This window comes from Dromaius novaehollandiae, chromosome 27 (assembly GCF_036370855.1).
Source record: "Dromaius novaehollandiae isolate bDroNov1 chromosome 27, bDroNov1.hap1, whole genome shotgun sequence".
Lineage (NCBI taxonomy): Eukaryota > Metazoa > Chordata > Aves > Casuariiformes > Dromaiidae > Dromaius > Dromaius novaehollandiae.
Window position 1 is genome coordinate 7,452,462 of NC_088124.1, and position 21,826 is coordinate 7,474,287.

The following is a 21,826-nucleotide window of genomic DNA, read 5'->3' on the forward strand; positions in this document are numbered from 1 at the left end:
CATTATAACTCAAGTAGGCTTTTTTTTTTTTTAACCTACTTGAATAGAGGCAGAAGTCTCTTAAACTAAAAGCTCCCTCTGCTGTTTTGTCAGAAGGAGGCACTTTCCCTGTGTGCTTGCAAAGCTAGGGAAGACTTGACTAGAAATAATTGTGGGATGGGAAAGAAACTCTAAAAAAAATTGAGTATGAAGTCCTTGGTCTTTAGTCGATAATGAAGAATTCCTATTATTCTGACTTTAGAGAAGAGAGATGAGAAGACAGTGTTTACATCAGTCAGCAGATTACTGAACCACTGACCCCCGCATTGGAGTTGAGAGCAGAAGTGCCTGTGTTGCTTTTTTTTGTCAAGAACAGGTAGTACAGATTTTTGGCTGCAAAGGTGGAAGTTCATCTTCCCTTTCATAGGGGAAGAAAAAGTATGACAAAGGACTTAAGGTGAAAGCCTGTCCCTCTTGTCTCTCCTTGAGACAGTTTGTCCATTAGATCATTTTAAATGAACACTGTAGGTATATTTAAATTTGGAGGCTAGGCTACTGGAAATGACCACTGAGAACTTGTGCAGCTCTTCAGAAGTGTTGGCCTTGACCAGGAAAGAGCTACAGGTGTGTCTCAGATCTGTTTGTTTGCAGGCATTCTCTGTATTAGGGAGCTTTTGTTGCTTTTTCCCTGGTACTAAGAATACTGATACCATAATGTCTCCTCTGATCCAGAGCTGCCTTCCTTCCTGAAAACCCCCATGGATCTTACTATCCGCACTGGGGCCATGGCCCGGCTGGAGTGTGCTGCAGAGGGCCACCCTACTCCCCAGATCTCCTGGCAGAAAGATGGTGGCACAGACTTTCCTGCTGCAAGAGAGAGGAGGATGCACGTCATGCCTGAGGATGATGTATTCTTCATTGCAAATGTAAAAATAGAAGACATGGGAATTTATAGTTGTATGGCACAAAACACTGCGGGTGGTTTGTCAGCAAATGCTACGCTGACTGTGTTAGGTAAGTGGTATGCTCATCTGTGCTTGAATGGATCATTTCACTTCTGCAGTGGTAGTGTAGCTTATCTGTAAGTAGCAGGCTTAAATCCTGAAGAATGAAATTAAAATACAAAGAGTGTAGTGTCTTCTTTCTCTGGCTGTAGATGATATTCTGCAATAAGGAACAAGAGAAGACTCTTTTTTTTTTTTTTTTTTTTTTTTTTTTTTTTTTCCCCTCCAGGGCTCCCCCCTGCTCCAGCTTTAAAGGAATAAAGGATGGCAGGTGTTCTCTGGAGCAGCAAAGTAGCAACTGCTTTGCATGGTTTTGGGGGATTTGAATGCCACACTTGACAAGATTGTTGAACAGTGAAGCTTTAGAAACTAAACCACAGATGGAGAACAGGTGTAAAATACAGTAGAATCTGGCTGGGCAGAAGCAGTGAGAAACCAAAGTAGTGACCAGTGAAGTTAGCATGGTCTTTGTAGGTGAGAATTGAGGGGCATATATCAATCCAACAGTGCAGACCAGATAATTTTTGTGTTGCCTTGGGAGAAATTTAGTCACAGGTAACATGAAGTGTGCCGAGTAATAATGGAAGGACAGTTCCTTCTGGAGTGCAGTAGTTCTTGAAAACACTGACTTTTAATGTTAGTCATATGCAGATTTCAATTTGGAATACATGAAGCAGATGGATTATGTGGCTAGAATCATTCTCAGGACATTTGCTGTACCTTCATTTGTTGTTGTGATCCATAGAAGAGATGACCTCGTGGGATTTCCTGACTCCTGTGTTTCATTGCTCAAGTTTATTTTCAGGTTGTTAAGATCGGGGGTTTTTTATATCCTGTGGAGTACGCACAGTGTTGCTGCACTATGATATCTTACAACTGTTTTTTTGTGTGTTTTGTTTTCTTTCCCACTGTCAGAAACTCCTTCCTTCGTTAGGCCCCTGGAAGACAGGACAGTAACCAGAGGTGAAACTGCTGTCTTGCAATGTATAGCTGGTGGCAGTCCTGCCCCTCGCCTCAACTGGACTAAAGATGACGGGCCTCTAACAGTGACAGAACGGCACTTTTTTGCTGCAGCTAATCAGCTCCTTATCATTGTGGATGCTGGACTAGAGGATGCTGGGAAGTATACGTGCATAATGTCCAACACACTGGGCACTGAGCGTGGCCATATTTACCTAAATGTCCTGGCTTCCCCAAATTGTGATTCTTCCCAGAGTGGCATCGTCCATGAGGAAGATGGCTGGACAACAGTTGGCATTGTGATTATAGTTGTGGTTTGCTGTGTTGTGGGAACTTCCCTGGTATGGGTTATTGTGATCTATCACATGAGAAGGAAGAGTGAAGATTACAGCATCACTAACACAGGTAAATTTCAAAAGTAACATCCTTTAGTGCTGTTTTTTAAACCCAAAACAGTTGTTAGAATGGTGAAATTTCTGGATTCCTTGGAACTGGCAAACATTTAGGAGGGAGTGATATTTTTCCTTCTCAAATGTCTTCAGGGATTTGCTCTAATTTCTTTATTTGTTAGGGGAAAGAGGCAAGTTTAGAGGCTTTAAATATTAATCTTGTATTTATTCCTTAAACACTAGATTTGTTTTACACTGAGGGAAAACAGTCAAGTTTGGGAATAAATAAGTATTTGAATTAACTTAATGTCTTCAGGACCTGGAATAAAGTACATAAATGTCTGTTCTGGCACTGCTAGCTTTGAACTAGCTGTATAGACTTTTAATCTCTGAGGTAGCAAAAAGACATCATGTGCGAGCAGAATTTCTGCGTTGCATTTGTGTTAATGCAGGCGATAGTGTTGGTGGTACTTTGGGATCTTCACACTTATTCGTTAATGTCATCAGTGTTAATTCTGCCTTGCAGAGGAGATGAACCTACCTGCAGACATTCCCAGTTATTTATCTTCCCAAGGAACTCTGTCAGAGCCTCAGGAAGGCTACAGTAACTCAGAGGCAGGAAGCCATCAGCAGCTTATGCCTCCAGCTACTGGCTACGTGCATAAAGGCACAGATGGTAAGCATAGCTCTCGTGTTATCACTCGCGTGGCAGGATGCCAGTGCACCCTCTAGTCCTCACAGCTGGCAGCAGTGTTGCACAATGCAGGGTAGTACTGCATATTAACATCAAAGGTGACTTTTTCCAGAAAAAAATTCAAGTTGATCCTGAGATTTGCATTCATTGCTGTGAGCTTAAAAGGCATCTCTTGTTTTTCTTCCAGTGTTTGTTTATATTCTGCTCTCAAGGCTTTTTCATTTCGTGCACACAATTTAATCTTTGGTCCAGCAACATCTGGGCCAACATCTGCTTTGAGTGCCTTTGAATATAGATGTTGTGACTGCAGTCTTCTGGGTCCCAAAGTAGTACAGATTCCTCTAGAGACTCCTTGCTTCAGGGTGTGTGATCTGGTCAGCAAGGTAGTGGGTGGTGGTAGAGAATTCCTAGGTTAAATGTTCAAGGTAGATTTTTATGCTGCTTTTTTCCTTTCACATTTCAAAAGTCCCTGGAATGGAGGTGGAATGAACGGTCACTTGGAAGATGACTTGCTCTATCTCTTGCTCTTACGATAAAATTATTTCCTCAACCAGACATCTAGTCTGCCTGCTACAGTTGTAACCAAAGGGTCTATACTATCTCTCTACCTTGTTTAGAGACTTACTTTCATGGTATTTTTACCATTGAGCCTATAGAGATTTTATTTTTTACCACCCAAATGCTGAGGAGCCATCTGATCCTTAGACAGGCTGGCTTTGAAAAGTGATCCTTCAGTTTAAGTTTTTCACATGTGTCCCATGATCCACTCCCTCCAGTCTGTAGTCCTATCATCAAAAGTCTTATCAGCAAAAGAACTGAGGAACAGCTTGTCTCAGTTACCACTTCAGTCATCTGGTCTGAGGTACGTAGAAATGCAGAGTACAAGTATAGCTGTTCTTGTCTTGTCCGGTACAAGGTGAACTTCTCAAAGCATATAAGCATATGTGGATAGGTATCCTGGTTTGATTGCATGACTGTTTCAGCATGGTGCCTAAGCTAGTTGGAGCTGCTGGAGCTGTGAACCTGTGGAAATCAAGTATCCTTCCTCTCTTTAAGAGAACATCTGTTTTTTTTCTGTCATGTTTGTCAGGTGGCACAGCACCATTGGTGATCTGCTCAGACTGCTATGACAATGCAAACATCTACTCCAGGGCCCGGGAATACTGTCCTTATGCCTACATCACAGAAGAGGACCCCCTTGATCAAACTCTCTCTAATCTCATGGTTCAGATGCCTAAGGAAATGTACACAGCGCGCACCCAGCATGACACCAGCGCTCTTGATAATCTTATAGCAGACAGAGACATGTCTGTCTTCCTCACCAACCATGAGAGAATAAGTGAGAAGAAAATCTCTTCCCAGCAGATGAATGGTGAGTGCATCCTATTCCCTTTGTTTTGTTTTTTTTCTATTACCTGATAGCTCTGGCCTTCCTCATTGTGCCATTCTGTATTGGTACACAGTTAATTCATCAAGTTGCCATAGTGTGTGGAATAACTCATCTACTTATTAACCACCTGTTTGCAGAACTGGCCCTCAAGCAGTCTGCAGCTAATACTTCCAAGAGTTGAGGAGAGTGATATTAAAATGATAGCACTTCTTAATCTGCAGCTCATCTCTTAAAGTTTGTGAAATATGATCCCTTGCATGTACTCCAAGGACATCTTTTCCAAGATTTAAAGCTGCACATAGGAAATCCAAATAGCATTTCTGTGTTTGAGCTGGGCTGAGTTTCAAAGAACTCCAGAAGAATTTTTTTATAAACTGAATGTTTTTATGTTGACTTTCTTCCAGGTAGCCTTTTTTAAAAACCATGATGAAGCTAAGTATGTTGTTTCTGGTTACTGTAACAGATTGCTGAAATGGGAGGGCATCCAGTAAAATATGTTCTCAAAAACAGAAAACCTCAGGAAGATGGTTATTGCTAAGCCACGACTCAAAAATCTGTCTAAAATTTGGGTGTATTTATCATGAACTCAGATTCCCACTCATGCTTTAATTTTTCTTCCTCAGAACCCTTTCAGCTTCCTTTATGGGGAGTAAACAAGGACCTAGGGCTGTCTCACTCACCCTTTCTGCATCAGCAGTCAGCCCGTGAGACCCCACGACCTCTTCGAAGCGAGGGCATTATTGACAGTGGCCGGGAACAAGCTGCTTCACCCAGACCTTGCCACAGGTTACGTGAACATAACTTTGATTTTAATAGGACACGGAACATTCAGGACCATAGTGAAACCACATAAGGCACTAAAATGAAGTCTTGGAAGCAAATCCGCATCAACTGACTTTTTGTATTTACTACCTCAGGACTAACCCCAAGGCCAAAGATGCTTTCGTACGCGTGCCTACAATTACAGGCTGACTAGACCAAGACAGACTCCTTAGAAGGAGGTGGTACATGCCCTTTTTCCTTAGATTCGTGTGCATTGGAAAATGGGAATGTACAACAGTACACATGAAAGATTAGTGATAACCACAACAACAGCATTAAAACATTATTTTTCTGATGTTGGAAACAGCCTTTGTGTTAGTGCATGCTTTGAAAAATCTCTCAAGAATGCATAGCTATTTCACGCTGCATTGTCTGCTTGAAAACAAATGTTCAGGGCCTCCTCATGGAATTCCCCAGTAATTGTAAGCATAAAATTCTTGGCCAGCTTTTTGTTCTTTAGACTGTTGGCAGGAGACTGTTATCAGTCGAACTTTGGGGGTTGTTTTCTCCTATGAATAATGGACTCTAGTTGTAAATAAATTTGCATTTATAAATATTTTGTATACACTAAGCATATAAATGTGTTGGCTGTAATGTAAATATATTTTTTATTATGCCAAAGTATGTATCATACTGTTAGTCTTGACAGCTACGTATCAAGCCATAATTTTCGGTGGAGGTTGAGGGATTGAGAGCTTGCTTCTGAGGGGATAGAGCTGGTTTTTTCACTTTGGAAAGAAGTGGATGTGCTATAGGTATGTGGTGAAACTGTGATATTAATGAATTTCATTGTTATCTACAACTCTGTATGCATTAAGCATGGCTGACCTGACTGCAAGCTCATCCATTTCATTACATTAGCAGAATTCCAAGTTTGGTCCATTATGTGTTGAGAGAGTCCCTAAATCTCTCTGTTAGGCACCCATCTTTTCCAGTAGAGTATAATGTCCAGCAGATCCTGCATTAACAAACTGGGCTGTAGTATCTGACTTCCCAGGAGTTCTTGTAAATACTGAACACAGGACTAGTACACAAAATGTTTTTCTGCTCAGCTGTTAAATATGTACAAGATGGCAGTATAAGTTCTGAGTTGCTCAAGTTTCAAAAGTTACCTAAGCTTTTATCTTTAAAAAGCTTTTGTATTGTGCATACAGTGTGCACTCTGTATTGCAGAGAGGTCTCTGTGTATTTTTCATGGCTGACAGCTGAGTCAGTGAACTTCTTAAAAGAATGTCATGATGAAAAGCATTGGATAACTTGGAAGAGCATTTGATCAATACACAGTGCGCTATACTATATGGATTTTCTGTTTCCTCTGCACAGCCAAGAGGAATATGTAGTTTAAAAAGCTTACCTCCTTTTCTGTCATGAAGTATCAGGAAAATTCTTACCCTGTTGACCTCTGTAATAGTTCCCTGGATCTCAGAGTGGCCAAAACGTTGCAGTATTTGACAGGTGAGAAATGAAACAATATAGGGCAGGGGTGCTCTGTACTGAAAATCCAGTACTTACTGAGGCAAACAGTAACATGCACAGAAACTTCACTGCAGACAGTGGGGTGTGCCTGACAAAATAAGGAGGAAGAACATTATGGAGACTTCCCGAAAAGTTCTTGCCTCTGGAAAAATGTGCCTGTGCAGACCGTGTTAATGGCTCTCATCAGTGCTGGATTTTCAGCAAGTAGGTTAGAGCTAGAGTGCTTTCAAGGTTGTACTGTAACTTCCCATGCACTCCTTCCTGAAGGGCAAGGGCTTTCTTCCTAGTTATTGTTGCATTTCTCCCCCCACCTCGCCCCCTCTCCCCAAACCATAGGATATGTACTAAAGTAAAAACAGCCACATTGTGTATTTTTATAAAGACAGAAAAAGAATTTTGGATCAGTCCAAAAGAGCTGTATAAGACTTCCTGTTGATCCATTCCTAAATGGGAGGGTGCGTGACTGAAGTCTCAGGTGCAACTATGCAAAATTACGGCTGAAGTTTTTGAGTTTGTGGATTATTGAGTAAATGAGTGAGGAAGAAGGTGGGAATAATTATTTTCACACTCTTTGGACATGGATAATAGTCAGATCTAGGCAAATGAGCAAATATTATCAAGGGCTCTTACCATGCTCTCAAAGCAACCATAAGATAGCCAGCAGCTTTAGAAGGAAGAGGATTCAGAGTTGTCTTTGACTTTTGGATAAAGTAGAGAGAAATGTAGGTGTGTTAAACTGTTGGGCTTTGACATCCGGAATATTTTAAGGTGTTATATGTAATGTACATGCTAAAAGAAGAATCTTAAGTTCTTTTCTGTATTTACTTCCTCCAGGCTTTTTCTTCCCAGACAGCATCTAAGACATGGTACTTATTTTCAGTACAAACTTACCTCTGTTGCAGGAACCTGCCACTGTCTTGAGTTTGAAGTCAGATGAGAAATGTCAGGTTATGAAACTACAGCAGCAGAAAAACTCTCATCCCTCTGGGCTGCTTGCTGCTTTGTTCCAATATTCGTATAGGCTAACACGGCAGAGTTGCTCTTTGGCATGTGCAGAGCCGTGATTTCCTGCTAGCAGAAGAGTAGCACTTATCCTACTACTGCTTTGTTTCCATTCGCCATTTGACAAACACTTGTTACTTTTTCTTCCTTCTCTCTTCTGTGGAGCAGAGCTAATGCGAGTTTCCCAAGTATCAGAAGATAACTATTGATATGGAAGTGCATGAGGACATCCAGACCTTATGTGTACTTCAGGCACAACTTCTAGCATGATCAAATTCACGTTAGGTAGGTAAGATGTGCTTGACCAGGACCAAGCCTTTGAAATTAATGCTGTCTGCTCCAGGACAAACAGAAGCCCTAGCCCTTGAAGGTATTCAGGAACTAAAGCTGTGCTGATTTCAATGAGATATCAGCCTCTAAAAGCTGCCCTTATGAATTAGGACATTTGCATCCTTACATAAGCAATGGTGTTTCTTTAAAGTCCATAAGCTAGTTGTAAATAGTTTGAAGCTTGTAAATGGGTGCACAACTTGCTGTACTTAATTAGCATTGTGGAGAAACTTCATAGGCAAACTTGCAACAACAACAACAAAAAATCGGATCTCTCTTCTTTCCCCCAAGAGATGCAAATAGCAGAGTGGCCATTCTGTTTTCAGTGAACGTGAACAGTTTCTTCAATCAATGCCAAAGTAATAACAGTGCAAGAACTGGGGCTTCGTAAGACAGTGTGAGCAAAGCTGTCCTAGCTCCCTGTTGCTATTTCGTAGTGTCTATTTATATTTTTTTCACATAAGAATGTATATTTTGTATAGCATGTGTAACATATGTTTGTCTATTGTAATATACCTTCATTCAATAAAATGCTATATACATTGAGCAACCAGTGTAACTTTGTTAGTTTGCACATTAAATAATTCATTTTCCTTCTATGATTTTTGTTCTTCACAGGAAAAAAAGTTCAGTAAACTTAGTAAACAGCTTCAGGTGGGATTCCGTCTTCTCAACATGAATGTTATATGTATCCTTCACTTAAATTGTTGGAAGAACGCTTAGTACTTAGCCTGGCTCATGAATTAGCTTCTCTACATGGTAACAAAGCAGTAGATGGCTGCGTGGCTGCATCTGTGCCCCTTTTCTGGAGGCAGAGCACAAGAGTGAGGCAGTCAGCTAATCCTGCCAGTGGCTGACGCAGTGCTGCAGTCCAGGTGTGCTTCTGAAAAGGAGAAGCAAGGAAGGAAGAAATGACTGAGAGGGAAAGGCAGTCTGCATAAAAACCACTTAGCCTAGGTGCTGCAGAAACAGCTGCTGATCTTCAGATGGTGGCATGCATGCTGACAGCCTCCACAGATCCAGGTAGGGCTGTTCTCGCTGTTTAGACCCTAAGTGTTGTTGCCGTGTGTTTGCAAATCTGGAATTTTGTATAGCTCATGCACACAATGCAAATTCATGGTAGTATTTCTGGTCACACAATTCAAGACCGTTTTGCCTCTTGTAAGAAGGTATGTCATGTACCAGACTAGTGTGGTGCAGCCATTTTTAAGATAGTCCCTTTTTTTGCTTAATCATGAGAAACAGTTCATGTGAGGAATCAAAACTTTGCAGAGAGTTCTAGCTAATATCAGATAAGATTTACGCATCCAAGCAAACAATTGAGGATGGTGGTTGACTTCACTAAATAAAATTTTTCTTAGGAGCTGAGCACTTAATGTACCTGAGCTTTTTGCTTGCAATTCATAACACTAGTCTCGGGGAAATCTGGAAGGAAAGTGTTCTATTTAAATAGGTTCACCTGCAATTTTGCAGCAAGTTTACAAAGGCAAAATCTGGATTTGTCACTAGGCTGTCAGTTTTCTTGAAAGCCTGTTGTTTGCTGTCTTGTCTCAAGTGCCTTATGTATGCCACCCGAAGTATCTACTACCTGTGACAAATAAGAATGTTGCCAGGTTTTCTGTCAGTTGCTCCCATCTAGATCCAAATTACTTTCAAAATTAAAGCTTTTCTTAAAATAGCTTTTGCTATCAAACCTCTTCTTATTTAAATTTTCTAGTTGTAAACTTTCTGTACTTTCTTCTGAAAATGTGGAGGTACTTCTACAAAGGTGCCGTTGATTCTGGGCTAACAGATTCATTTATTATTGCGCTCCCAGTGCTGTCCTCTTGCCATTCGGATCCTTCAAAGTAATGAAAAGCAGTTTTTTTTCTGGCAACAGACTTATCAGTGTAAATGAGCTAGTGACAGCATGCCCCTGCGTACCTGCTGCAGGTGAGGGAGAGGTGAGTACCTCCCAACTGCCAGTTGTCTTAAGAGCCACAGTAAGTTTTCTATTCCTTTGTAAAACTTCTGTTCCTATCACTTTTCTTGCACTAGTTCATGTTCTGGTGATTAATCATGCCTTCATTCTGCTGTACTGCATTTTGCATGCTTTGCTGCTTTGTCCGTTCACAGCTCTCAGCACTGCTTGGCCTTTCCCTGCTTTAAACTAGCTGCCGTGGCCGTTCTGTCCTCTGCTCTTAGTGACGAGTGAAGTTTGCACCCAGGGAAAGTTTGGTTCACTAGACCTTAGTGTACATACAGTTTGACATGCAAGTGTTAGTCACCCGGCTTGGCATGCTGCTGTTTGTGGAAGCACAGCACATGGCAGCCTTCAGCGTGTAGGGTTTTCCTCTCCCAGCTCTAGCTGCCAGGGGCTGCCCAGGGGACCGGTCTGGCAGAGGGAAGCTCCAGATGCGGATCTCAGCGCTGTGCTTCTCCAGGAGCGCCAGCCAGCCTGCGCAGAGGTTGCTGCCTTGCTGACAGCTGTAGGAGCAGTCTGTGTGGCAGAGGTGGGGTCGGTCAGCTGGCAGCTTTGTCTTGGGTCCGTGCCCGGTTTGCTGGGGCAGCATGTGATGTGTTTGGCAGTGCTGCCCGGGTCCTCGTGGCCTGCGCCTGCTCCCACAAGTGCAGAGGCGTATCGCGTCTGTAGGACCTACGCAGCAGCATCCAAAAAGCAAAGTCAGACCTCAAGCAACTGTTGTTACTTCTGTTGTCTCTTGTCATGGCCCTAATGCTGTATTCCTTTGTTTTTCATTTCTAGCAAGAGTTCAAGGGCTGCCGTCTTCTCCAAAGCACTAATGGCTGCGGGTGAAGAGGTTTGAGCTCTGTGGCTGTCAGTGCATAACTTCAGTGTGTCAGGTTGGATGCCTGATAAAAAAGGATTCTCTTGGTGCTAATATGTGGCCTCAGGGGGTATAGCGGGCTGTGAAGTGGACGGTACACATGCCTATCTCCTTTCAGCCAGCTCAGGAGGCTTGTTCGCTATTTATATAGTGCTTTGAGGTTTCCTAGGGGAATGGAGCTGCAGCATTCGGAGTGCTTTACTTCTGGAGTGTGCCCACAGCATTCCCCAGATACCAGGTTTTTTATGCTCAGTATTTTCAGGCTACCATAATTGTAGGAGGGTGAGCCCAATGATACGAGTCTGCCCCACAAGTCTCGCTTTGCCCGGGAGTGCGAGTGTTATGAACTCCCCCAGCCCCATCCTGTGATCATTCCAGCAAGACGCTCAGGAAAAACCAGCTATCACCTTCCCTGGAAAGTTTAGAGCTCCCTGGTTCATTATGTACATCTCAACCCTGGCATAGTGTCAGAGAACCAACAGCTATTGAAGATAAGATCATGAATAGTTAATGTTCTCAGTTACCCAAGCATGTTTAAAAATTAACACTGTAGCTTGGTGCTGATGAGATTAAAAAAACTGGGTCATCAAAGAGAGGAAAAAACAGAAAACAATTGCATCTACCCTCAGGCTTTGCTAATGACTCAGTTTTTGTGGAAGATCCTATCCCTTCCTTGCTTTAATCCTTTGGTGGTTTGAACATACTGGGATACTTCGTTGAACCACCTTCTCCCCTGCCTGCCTGATTCCTGGCGGCTGGAGGCTCCTCTCCTCCCAGAGAACAGTCTGTGCCCCTTCAGAGACTGCTCCGAACTCCAGAGTGACAGAGCTGGTTAGCGCTGTGAGCAGTGGCATGGGGCTGGTGTCCGTCTGCCCCGTGCATGTCCCCTGTGTCCCCAGTGGCAGGGGTAGGGGGGAGCTTAGGTGACAAAAACCTAGGTGTTTGTGTAACAGGCGCAGTGACAGCGTCCCTGCCGCTTGGTGCATTGTAACAGCATGGGCTGAAGAGGCAGTCTAATGCACAGATCATTCCTGAGGGATTCAACTCCTGGGGAAGTGGGCAGGGGGCTTGGGCTGGGCCTGTGAAGAGCTGCAGCGATGCATGAGCTGTCACAGCTCTCGGCATGTGCTAACGTTGAGATTGTCCCCCCAGATCCAGACCTGCCTCGAACCGCCGGCTGGCGGAAGTTGCCCAGTCCACAGCAAAACTGCTGCCTGAGCTGTCGCAGCACCGGGATGCACTCGGCTTTCCTGGAGCTGCCACACGCCATCCCGTCCCTCCTCCAGGAGCAGCGCTGTCGGTGCTGGCTGGGAGCAGGTGAGGGCTGCGCCATCGCTGGGATCCCTGCAAGCTGGGCTCCTGGTTAGGAAGGTGTTCGCCCATCCTTATGGGGCGATGGCTTTGCTTTCCATCAAATCCAGCCCAGCTTTCCAAGTCCTTCAGGGTATGAGCTTAGTAAGAGAATAAGCAAATAATTGGGATGGAAGGAGAAGATGGTTGGTTTGTGTGAGAGTCCCAGACCCAGCCAGGCTTTGGCAAGGCAGAGTGCAGTGCCAGCGCAGCCATGGCTGTTGCCTTCTTCGGGAGCCCGCCCAGGGATTTGGGCTGCTGTTTTCACATGTAGAAAGCTGGAAGAGACACAGGATCTTTTTTCTAAATGAAACTAGTCATTTGTAGGCAGACAAAAATATAGGGAACAAATTACATCTAAATCCTAATTTTTGTGGCTCTTGCCCTGAAGTAACTAACTGGGAAAGAACAGCGATGTGGAACTAGATTACCTCACTCTGGAAAGCACGCAGATGTTTGGAACCAGATGTCAGACCCATGGGAGTGCTCTGGTCCTGACTGCCTAGATCGTGTGCATGTGTGTCTGATGGGGCGTGTGCTAGATAGCAGGAAAAGTGCATACACATCAAGCTAGCCAGTGGAAGCAGTTCTTAGTGTTAATTCAGTTTATTGTCCCTCATAACTTCCCGCCTGCAGATTCCAAGGTGAGCAGAACGAAGGTACTTATTAGCTGCTGTTATGTGTGTGCATGCATGCGTACTTGATCTGTGATTTCCAAAGCACTTTAGGAGGATGAATGAGCTCATAACCTCCAGGTTACAGATGCAGAAGGAGAAAAGAAATAGCTTGCCCAAAAGCCCAGCAAACGCATGACAAAAACAGGCCTGGAGCCTGGGAGTGAACACTGTGTTCTGCCTGCTAGACCATAACTGCTGCTTGGTTTTTCTTCCCGTGTCTGAAACTCAGCTGTTCTGGGTCTGCTCGTTCTCAGTTTCATTGAGCAGGTCAGGACAGGAAATGGGATTAAATGCAGCACTGCAGAGAACGGAGCAACCTCAGAGCATGTCTTTTAATTAAGGGCCTTTTCTTCCTGCATCTGGGAGGCAGGCCCAGATTGGGATTCCTATCTGCAGGGAAATGGAGCACTATTAAGGCTACAGTTTATCTCATTTTCTCCCAATGAGATGGTATTGATTTGCTCTGCAGAGGGACACATGCTGATTAAACTGTAAATGTTTATTGACAGGCACAGGAGGCTGGTGTGCTCAACCATGTGCTCTGCAGAGCCACGCGCTCTGTGCACCCTCAGAGCTGTCACTGCCTCAGGGTCTGAGACTCTTCCTCCTGCTCTGCTTCTCCTTTCTGCTGACAAAGGTTTATCGGGGTTTATTCTGCAAGCTGACGGCTGCTTCGTCCTGCAGACTGCAGCTTTCCCCCTCAGATGCTGCAGAGCCCACATGGCCCAGCCGTGCACCCCCAGCAGAGCAGGGTACAAGAGCCCGTCCACGCGCACAGGGCTGAACCTCGTCCCAGAGCACGATCCTGCACTGTGCAGGGGCAGTGCGTGCCTGGGGCAGGGCCAGCAGACCCGCATGCTCTCCCGCTCGGTGCATGTGAGCCACGCTGCAGCCACTGGGCTGAAACTCTCTCTCCAGAGCTTCCTCCCACCCACCCACATCTGCCCAGCACCTGGCCTTGCTGCCCGGCCCGGGTGCTGGGAAAGTTACCCTCCTGCAGTGAACGCGAGTCCAGATGGCTGAATTACAGGAGACATGGTACAGCAGCCGGCAAGTTTTGCTCTGGAAATTCAGGCCAGCAGCAGAGGGAATTGCTTAGCTGGGTGGGATGGTTTAGTGGGGCACAGCATTAGTCTGATACGCGTAGCTGTGAGTGCTTCTGGTAGGAGGACAGTAACCTGAGCTTGTCGCATTTGACCCGCTCCGGCCTGTGTAGCTATGCAAGGCTGTGACGTGGCTCTGCTGAGTGAGGGTCAGCACGACCCGCCGGGCTCTTCCCAGCACAGCAAGGTCCTAAAGCAGCAGCAGCCTGTCCCGCGCAGGGCAGCGAGCGAGGCAGGCAGCGCGATCCCTGTGTGTACTGCAGCCCCAGCACATCCATCCAAGGGGCTTTTCTGGGTGCCAGGTGCTTTTATGGAGTCGGGTGGAGGGACTGCTGCCTGTTCCTGGCCCTGTAGCTGTCCCTGGGCAAGGCTGCAGGCGCCTGTACTCAGTGCAGGTCCGTGGGGATGTCTGTGCTGGGGAAGGCTGGATACCAGGCGTCAGAGCATGGAGAGCAGATGCTTTCCAACAGCAGCCAGCAGGCAGGGAGGTGAATTCCCAAATCACGCCAAGGCGTCTGAGCAGCACCTAGGAGATGCTCAGACCTAGTGGCAGGTAGTTGCTGCCATGGGGACAACCTCTAGCAGGGCTGTCCTTCCTGCCAGTGACACTGACACATTCCCCTTCCAGGGCCCGGGATGGACCCTGCATCTCCAGCTCAACAGGCAGAAGCAGTGTGTGTGTGGGGGGTCATTAGGGTGATGAGCAGCACCTCTGCCTCGGGGAGCCTGTCTGAGCCTGCAGGCAGCCTGGGGCAGGCGCGTGCTGTGCTCAGCTACCAGGCTGGGCAGCCCCAGCCACCAAGGAGCGCTGGGCTGGTTCGGCTGTTATTTGCAGTGCTGTTTGGGTTTGGGCAGGAAGTGATGCTGCTGTTTGCCGTGTGCTGGGAACTGACCTCAGTGCGTTGCTCCTCCAGACTCATGCTACGCTTGCTGTGCAGCTGTGGCTACCTGAGATGAGCCTGCTGACGAGGTGATGGGAACAGGCAGCACAAGGATGGTGAGTTCACTCTTGCCTCTGTAATTCCCCAGCCTCAGGGGCCGCCACGCTGTGTCCCTGTGCTAACATGTCTGTTACTGTTTGGTATTTAGCACAGTTTAGCACAAGAAAGATTGCTGAAAATGAAGTAGCTTCTAAAGGCTTAGAGTGCTGCTGGACCTTGGGGGCTTTTGTGCCTTTAAGTTTTTTTCTCTGTTGTGTAGTGCCCTTCTGAGCCTGGTGCTCAGAGACCCTAGACGGTTCCTGGGTTGTGAGTTACACCATGTGCCATACTTGCAACCACATGGCATGTCTCTGGGTAGGTTTGTGAGTCTGTTCACTGCTGCAAATTTTCCACCCTGCTCCTGTGATTTTCTCTAGGAAAAAATACAGTTAGGACCCTGCAATCTCTGCTTGCTAGTTCTTCATGCCCTGCGTCTGTTGTGTGCATCAGTTGTTTGCAAGGGCAGCATCGTGGAGGGAGTGTTATGTTGGTGGGTTGTGTGCAGAGTCCTTAGGACCTGCTGCATTGCCAGCTGCAGCACAACCCTCTCCAAGTTTGTCCAGGCGCTTGAAACAAAACCGACCAGTCAGTTAAATTGTTAGACAAATTCTAGCCCACAGCATGGAGCTGCCTAAAATCTCCTTCTGCTAAATTCCCAGATAAGCTCCCTTCTGGAACAAGCTCGCCACTTAGCACGTGCCTGTTCCTAAGCAAGTGCCATCTCATTTTGACCTTCCCTGGGCCTTCTCCACTGCCACAGCTGTCACCACGACCACGTCTGTGAGCGAGACCCAGCTGGGGTTGCATCCAGGCAGTGCAGGCTCCGTCTGCACGCGGCCGCGGAGCCAGCGGGGTGGTCGGCTCTGCTCGGTGCGTGGAGCGTCCACCCAGGAGCACGCCCTGCCGCAGCACCGTGGCGCGGGCCTGATGCCCCGCTGGGAACTGGCCCCGTGGCTGCACTAACACGAGCTCTGGCAGGAATTTGGCCTCGAACACAACCCTTTTTGCTCTGCGGGTCTGCCCTGGCCGCCCTTGCCCGTGACTCAGATCGTTCCTGTAAATGCACATTACCTCAGCTCCCTTGCTGCCTCCAGCAGCTGCTTGTCGGTGCGTGTCTGGCAGCCGGGCTGCTCTGGGCATTCGCACGGTTGCTGGCCGGTGCCGCAGAGCCTCCCTCGCTCCCCGCGCTGCGGGAGGGTCATGCACGTGGTGGGCACCACAGCCGCAAAGCGAAGCTGGATTAAGACAAGAGTTCAAACCCCATTGCTGGAGATGCGATGCATCGTCAGTGCTAGCACGTTTTTGAAGAGCACAGATTGTAACTCTCCGATTGCAGCTCATCTCTCTTGGCAAAGGCAGATTTTCTCTAAATAAGATCCTTACGCATAACTTGTGTGTAACATAGGGGATAACTGCTCCGCTCATCACTTTGAAGGTACAATTTCATATTAGGTTTAATGTCTCTTCTGAAGACTTATATGTGTAATTCAGCCCAGCATTTAGAAAGATCTCCCACATCCTTGCTCAGATTTATTGTTGATACCATTTTGCCTGGCACTGAATGGTGCAGGCTCATCTATTGAGCAGTGGGCTGTGATTTGTGACTCACCAAAGGGGATTGCAAGTTGCAGAAATAAATGTGCCCTACTCGATTAATAGCTGATAGCCTGCTGAGAGTGTCCCTGGCAGCATGCTTGGCTTCGGGAAGGACTTGCTGAACAGAGTCAGGAGCTGTTCTGCAGAGCAGGACAGATCCTTTCTGAAAAAATTTTAATTAACTTAAAACAAATGCACAGGAAAGGGCCAGCCATTAGCTGCCTTTGCTTCCTGAAACTCATCCCTGCTAATTAAGCAGTGTGTCAGCAAAAGTGACCTGCAGATAACACAGCACCCAATTTGCATTTAAATTAAAAAACATATTTTTAAAATAAAGGTTTCATTAAGCCCCTTTTGTTCGTCTTTCCAGACATATACATTATCAGACCTTTCCTTGCTTTTTATTGACCGACTTTTGGACCGCCGTCAGCTTTATTGGTTCAGGTGGTGTGGTTAGTCACCGGCCTCTGCCCTTGCCTGTCCCCAGACTGCTCAGGCACGAGCCAGACCCAGCACAGAAAGCACCAGGGGCCGAAAACACCCCTACGAGGAGCCCGGTCGCCAGGCGAAGCAGCCAGGCTGCAGCCAGGGCCCGGGGCGGAGAAGCCCGTCGCCGCTCAGGGCAGCGGGCTGAGGCCGGTGCGCTTTCAAGGCACGGCAGCACTGCGGCAGGCAGCACGGCTGACGGCTGGAGCCCGACTCTTCGGAGGAAACGGCGGAGTAAGTTTTTCTCGGAGCTTCTGCTGCTCAGCAATTTAATGAACTCTAGTAGTTAAAACCATGGCTTCCTAACCAATGCTGTTTATCCTCAGGACAGTGTTTGATGCAGGAAGTGCTCTTGAGGCTTATGATGTTCTTGTAAATGGAACTTTTTCTACCCGTTTTTTTCCTCCCTCCGCTATCATTAAATACAGGAAGCAATAGTCAGCTCTAGCAGTCCAGGATTCCCTCTTGGTGCTCGGGCTGCGTGTCCTGTGGCTGTGCTAGTGCTTTTGTGGAGAGGTTTTCCTAAACGACTGTGTTTTGGCTGAGCTTGCTCACACAGCATGCGCCTTGCACAGAACAAGGCAGCCTTGCATGTCTGAGCAGCTAAAAGCAATCTGGTGTCTGTGGCGTCCCTGGCTGGCAGCTCTCAGCACCGTAAAGCGAGTGGGGAAGGAGCGTTCTCTGGTAAAAGGACCAGCAGTGAATCACTGCTGTCACCGCGAAGGGGACAGGTTTAGCAGAGGGGAGAGGGCATCGCAGAAGAGGTGGTGGAGAGAGGAGGGGAGCGAGGGGCAGCGCTGCTCCGTCCGAGGTGTGCAGGCGCTGGAGGAGCCGGTCTCCCCGCGTGCCCAGCCTGCGTCGGGGTGAGCCGATTCCCCGGGAGAGCCGGTCAGGAACGCGGTGCAAATGAGCACTGCCGCGGCACGCTGCTGCTCCCGAAGCACAGCCCTCGCCCGGCGGGTCCGGCCGCCCGACGCTCACCTGCCGTGCCGCCGAAAGATTCACGAGCCGGTTATGTAACGGGTGTCACGGCCCCGCGGCAGCTTACATGAGACACGGCGCCGCGCAGTCGGAGGAAGCAGCGGCAGCCGACACGTGACAGCAGCGGATGCGTCCGTCCTACGGACCGGCATCCTATCCACAGGAACACCAGCTCCTGAGGGGATACAATTTTTGCATGATTGTTTTTCCCATGTACCGTCCTGCAGGCATCAGCACAGCACGGCTGGGGAAAGGGGCGCCTCCGACAAGAAAGCGTGACATGGTGTTGTTCCAGCTTAGCTTCCTGACCCCTTTTCTGGTGAGGCGGTGTTTATATATAAAATATATATCAGCGGTTTCGTGCAGAACCTTCCAGGGTCTTGCCGCCCAGCAGTCTCCGTCTGCAATGCCGTTTTCTCCTGAAGGCCTTAGCAAGACTCAAGCACTTGCTGCCTCACGGAGAGGGGGCCTTGCAGGGGGATCTGCTGAGCTACAATGGTGGAAGCATTTGTAACACAGAAGCCTCCTACCAGGATTTCTGCATTTAAAGGAGGCTAATAGTATGCAGAAATGCTCCAGCAGTGCTGCTTTTCATGGGCAGGGCACTTCTCCAAGGACTCAGAATCCTATTCCTCTGTTTTTTGTATTAATGTGGCTCATAAAATGCAGCCAATATTTAGAAAAGGGGATCTAGTCTTTATGGGGACCTCTCAGTTTCTCACCCTCAGTTTTTAATTATAAGTATAGAGGCATAATAGAATCTTAATGAGATCTTGTCTGGCCAGAACCTCGTAGGGCTTTGTGTGGTTGACGCCCGCTGATCTGCATTCCCATGAAAAGGAGTAATGCCCTTTTTTTTTTCCCCTCCCTCTCTCTGATGAGCTGGGTGCCTTGATTGCACCCGATACATTTCTCTAGAGCAGTCGCATTAATGTAATTTGGACTTCTGTGAGCAAACTTGAATTACTGAGCACAAGCTCAAACTAAGTAAGGGGAATATGCAAACATCCATAGATCCAGTGACCTCGTTAAAAGGAAAGATTGCCCTGCCAGCCTAAGTTGGGCAAGTCTAATTGGCTTGAGCTAAGCAGCGCTGAGCTTTGGCATTATTAGCAGCAGCGGCATCTGCTCCGGCCAAGGGCCAGGGGGAGAGGTCTCTCTCCAAGCTCTGCCCCCCAGTTGTGAGTAATTACCCGCGGGATTAGCGGAGGCTGGCCGCCCTCGCTGTGCCCAGGCGGGCTGCCCCGGGCCGGGCGCTCCCGGGTTTCAGCCGGTCCCGGGAAACGGGACCCCCAGGGTCCCTCCTGCTCTGGCGGGTGGCGATACCTGGCTGCTGTGCTGTAATCCTGCCCTCCCTTTTGTCCGCCCTTCGCTCCTCCGCTGAAGCCTGACAGCTTTGATTTCTTTCCCTCGGTTAGAGAACATGAGGTTTTTGACAGCTGCCTTTGCCATTATTCTTCCCTTAATGCTGTTGTTGTTTTGTGTTACTGTCAAATCACATCTTATTAAAGCTTCTTCCTGTCCCATCGGTAGCAGATGAAGAGCACGAATAGCTATGTAATCTCCCAGCTCTGCCTGGGGAAATTGCCTTTTATTATTGATAAGGAGGCGCTGCTGGGGGAGGACACGACTGCCGCGTGTCTGGGCTGGAGCAGGAGGGCAGCAGCCCCCAGGCTCCCCTCTGGGGCCGCGGGAGCCGGCGGGCAATCCCTGCGGAGCTGGCGGCTGTCCGCTCTCCGGAGGCGCCTCTCCCGTGGGAGTTGCCTGCGGTGGGAATGGGCTGTTCTGGAGGCAGCGCGTGGTCCGGGGCCCGCTGGGTCCTGGCTGCTCCGCCGGCTCTGATCCCGTGTTCCCACACTTCTGAGGGCAGCGGCGTATTTGCATATTTTACGTGGTCGCTCACTGCTACGGGATCTGTTGCTCCCATAGCAAATATGTAAAGCAGCACCCATAAGCGTGTGTCGATTTTGGCTCCAACAGGAGCCATGGGAAGACCGGACAGGAGGATGGGAGGATCTGCTGTCCTGACTCATTTCACCAGAGGGGTTTTACGCATGGAAGTGGCCATGTGTCTGCCCCATGCAACCCCCTTTGGTCTCAACGTGGAGTCTGGGGAGAGGAAATCTAGGTCATCTGAAAAATGCTCTCTCTGAACATTAAATATTTAGCTGTGTTTACAGCATGTTCCAGCTCCTGGCTGCACAGGCAGGCTAGAAATGCCGGGAGAAAGTGTGTGTGTATATGCACGCACGTGTATATGTGTGTGTCCGTGCATTAACACATAGGTAGGCCGGGGGGGCAAAGGGCCCCTCAGTAATTTTTGAGACAGGCAGGTGGATGCAGCCCGGGGAAGGGACAGCATCACAGGCAGGGCTGGCAACCGGGCAGCGTCTCCTTGTTGCGTGCCATCTGAGGACGGAGAGAGCGGAGGGGTGAAGGGGGGGAAATTTTGTAAAATCTTCCCATGCATCTCCTCTGACTGGCTTGGTGGCTTTATATTGCCCTAGTGCAGAGCACAGACCTGGCGTTATTTCAGCCCCAGCAGTGGGAGAGCTGGAGGCAGCAAAGGGGCTGGCGTGCAGGGACGGTGGTGCTGCTGCGGGAAGGAGGGGAGCACGTGAGCACAGTGGGATGCCACCAGGAAGGGCCAGGCGGGGAGAGGACACTGGTCTTCCAAGTGGCTTTGTCCCATTCACAGGGTGGGTTTTGATCCGTCGATGAGCTCCGGTTACATTTCGCTCTTTGTGAACAGTCGCACCTTTGCAGAGCGTCTGACACTTCCCACGACTTGCTAAAAATTCCTTGGCACCCAAGCAGTTCCTCCAGCTTTGTTCTGCTGGAGGGAGCCGTTTCTACCAGCTGGTACAAAAGACAAGATGCTTCTCAGTTGCTGAAGTGCCAGCAGGCCAGCGGAGCTGGGCAGATCCAGCTCCGATCAGCGGATGTGGGCAACTCGGAGAGCCAGGGCACAGGGCAGGCTGTGTGCCGAGGGCAGGAGGTGACGCGGGGAGGCAGGCTTTGCTTTGCGGGGAGCACCCGTGTCTTCCCGTGTGGGTTTCATACCCTCCCTTGCTGGACAGTCGTGTGGCTAACGCTCATCCATTCTCTTGCAGCGCAAGCGGCACGGCAGCACGGAGGCATTGCGAGCTGCTCTCCTGCTCTGCTGATGCTGCAGTGCGGGAAAGGCCTTCGCTCCCCTTGTGCTCATCAAGCAGGTACCCAAAAGGGACAGGATCTGGCTGTGAGATCTGTGATCTTGGCTGGCATTGAACAGACTGTGGTGCTATGAAGGTCATTCCCTTGGTCTAGGCCTCCTTTCTCTCGACTTGTCTGCTTGAATTACAAGTTTGGTGGGGCTGTGGCTGGGACTTCATCAGCTTGGCATGTTGCCCTGGGCCGTGGTATTGGCTCTACAGGGTAGCACTAGTGACACGGGGAGCCCAAACCTCGCATCTGAATTCTGCACCCGGCTTTGCACCCACGGCAGTGCCTGCCGGACCTTTGCAGTGTGCTGCTTTCGCAGTACCCAAGGACCGTGCTATGGGTGGATGTGCAACTTGTTCCTGGGTTAGGAAAAATCACTCTGAAAACGTACACCTCACATCTGAGCCTTCCCACGGCTTTTACTAGTTGTCTTCATACAAATGAGTATTTAAATGTGCCCTAAAAATCCAATTTGCGAGACCGAGTGAGAGACGCTGCAAAGTCTACAGATGTGTTTAATTTTATCCCCAGTTTCACAGATCTCTCTTGTGAACAGTGAAATGGACGGCGCATTGGTT

General features: G+C 48.2%; 1 protein-coding gene across 4 annotated transcripts in view; it reads left to right on the plus strand.

The window, feature by feature from the left end:
* Positions 1 to 21,826, plus strand: part of LRIG2 (leucine rich repeats and immunoglobulin like domains 2) — a 54,674-nt gene that overhangs the window by 14,980 nt on the left and 17,868 nt on the right. For 2 of the 4 annotated variants that reach the window (XM_064498091.1, XM_064498092.1), the window contains exons 14-18: positions 712 to 993; positions 1,899 to 2,348; positions 2,859 to 3,008; positions 4,117 to 4,398; positions 5,040 to 8,592. In XM_064498091.1, the coding sequence (XP_064354161.1) occupies positions 712 to 993; positions 1,899 to 2,348; positions 2,859 to 3,008; positions 4,117 to 4,398; positions 5,040 to 5,269 (1,394 nt within the window). In that variant the 3' untranslated portion in view covers positions 5,270 to 8,592. Of the gene's footprint in view, positions 1 to 711; positions 994 to 1,898; positions 2,349 to 2,858; positions 3,009 to 4,116; positions 4,399 to 5,039; positions 8,593 to 8,664; positions 9,990 to 10,789; positions 10,888 to 12,023; positions 12,189 to 14,915; positions 14,999 to 21,826 lie in introns of those variants that run through there. The other 2 variants (XR_010385245.1, XR_010385244.1) reach the window with 2 other exon arrangements.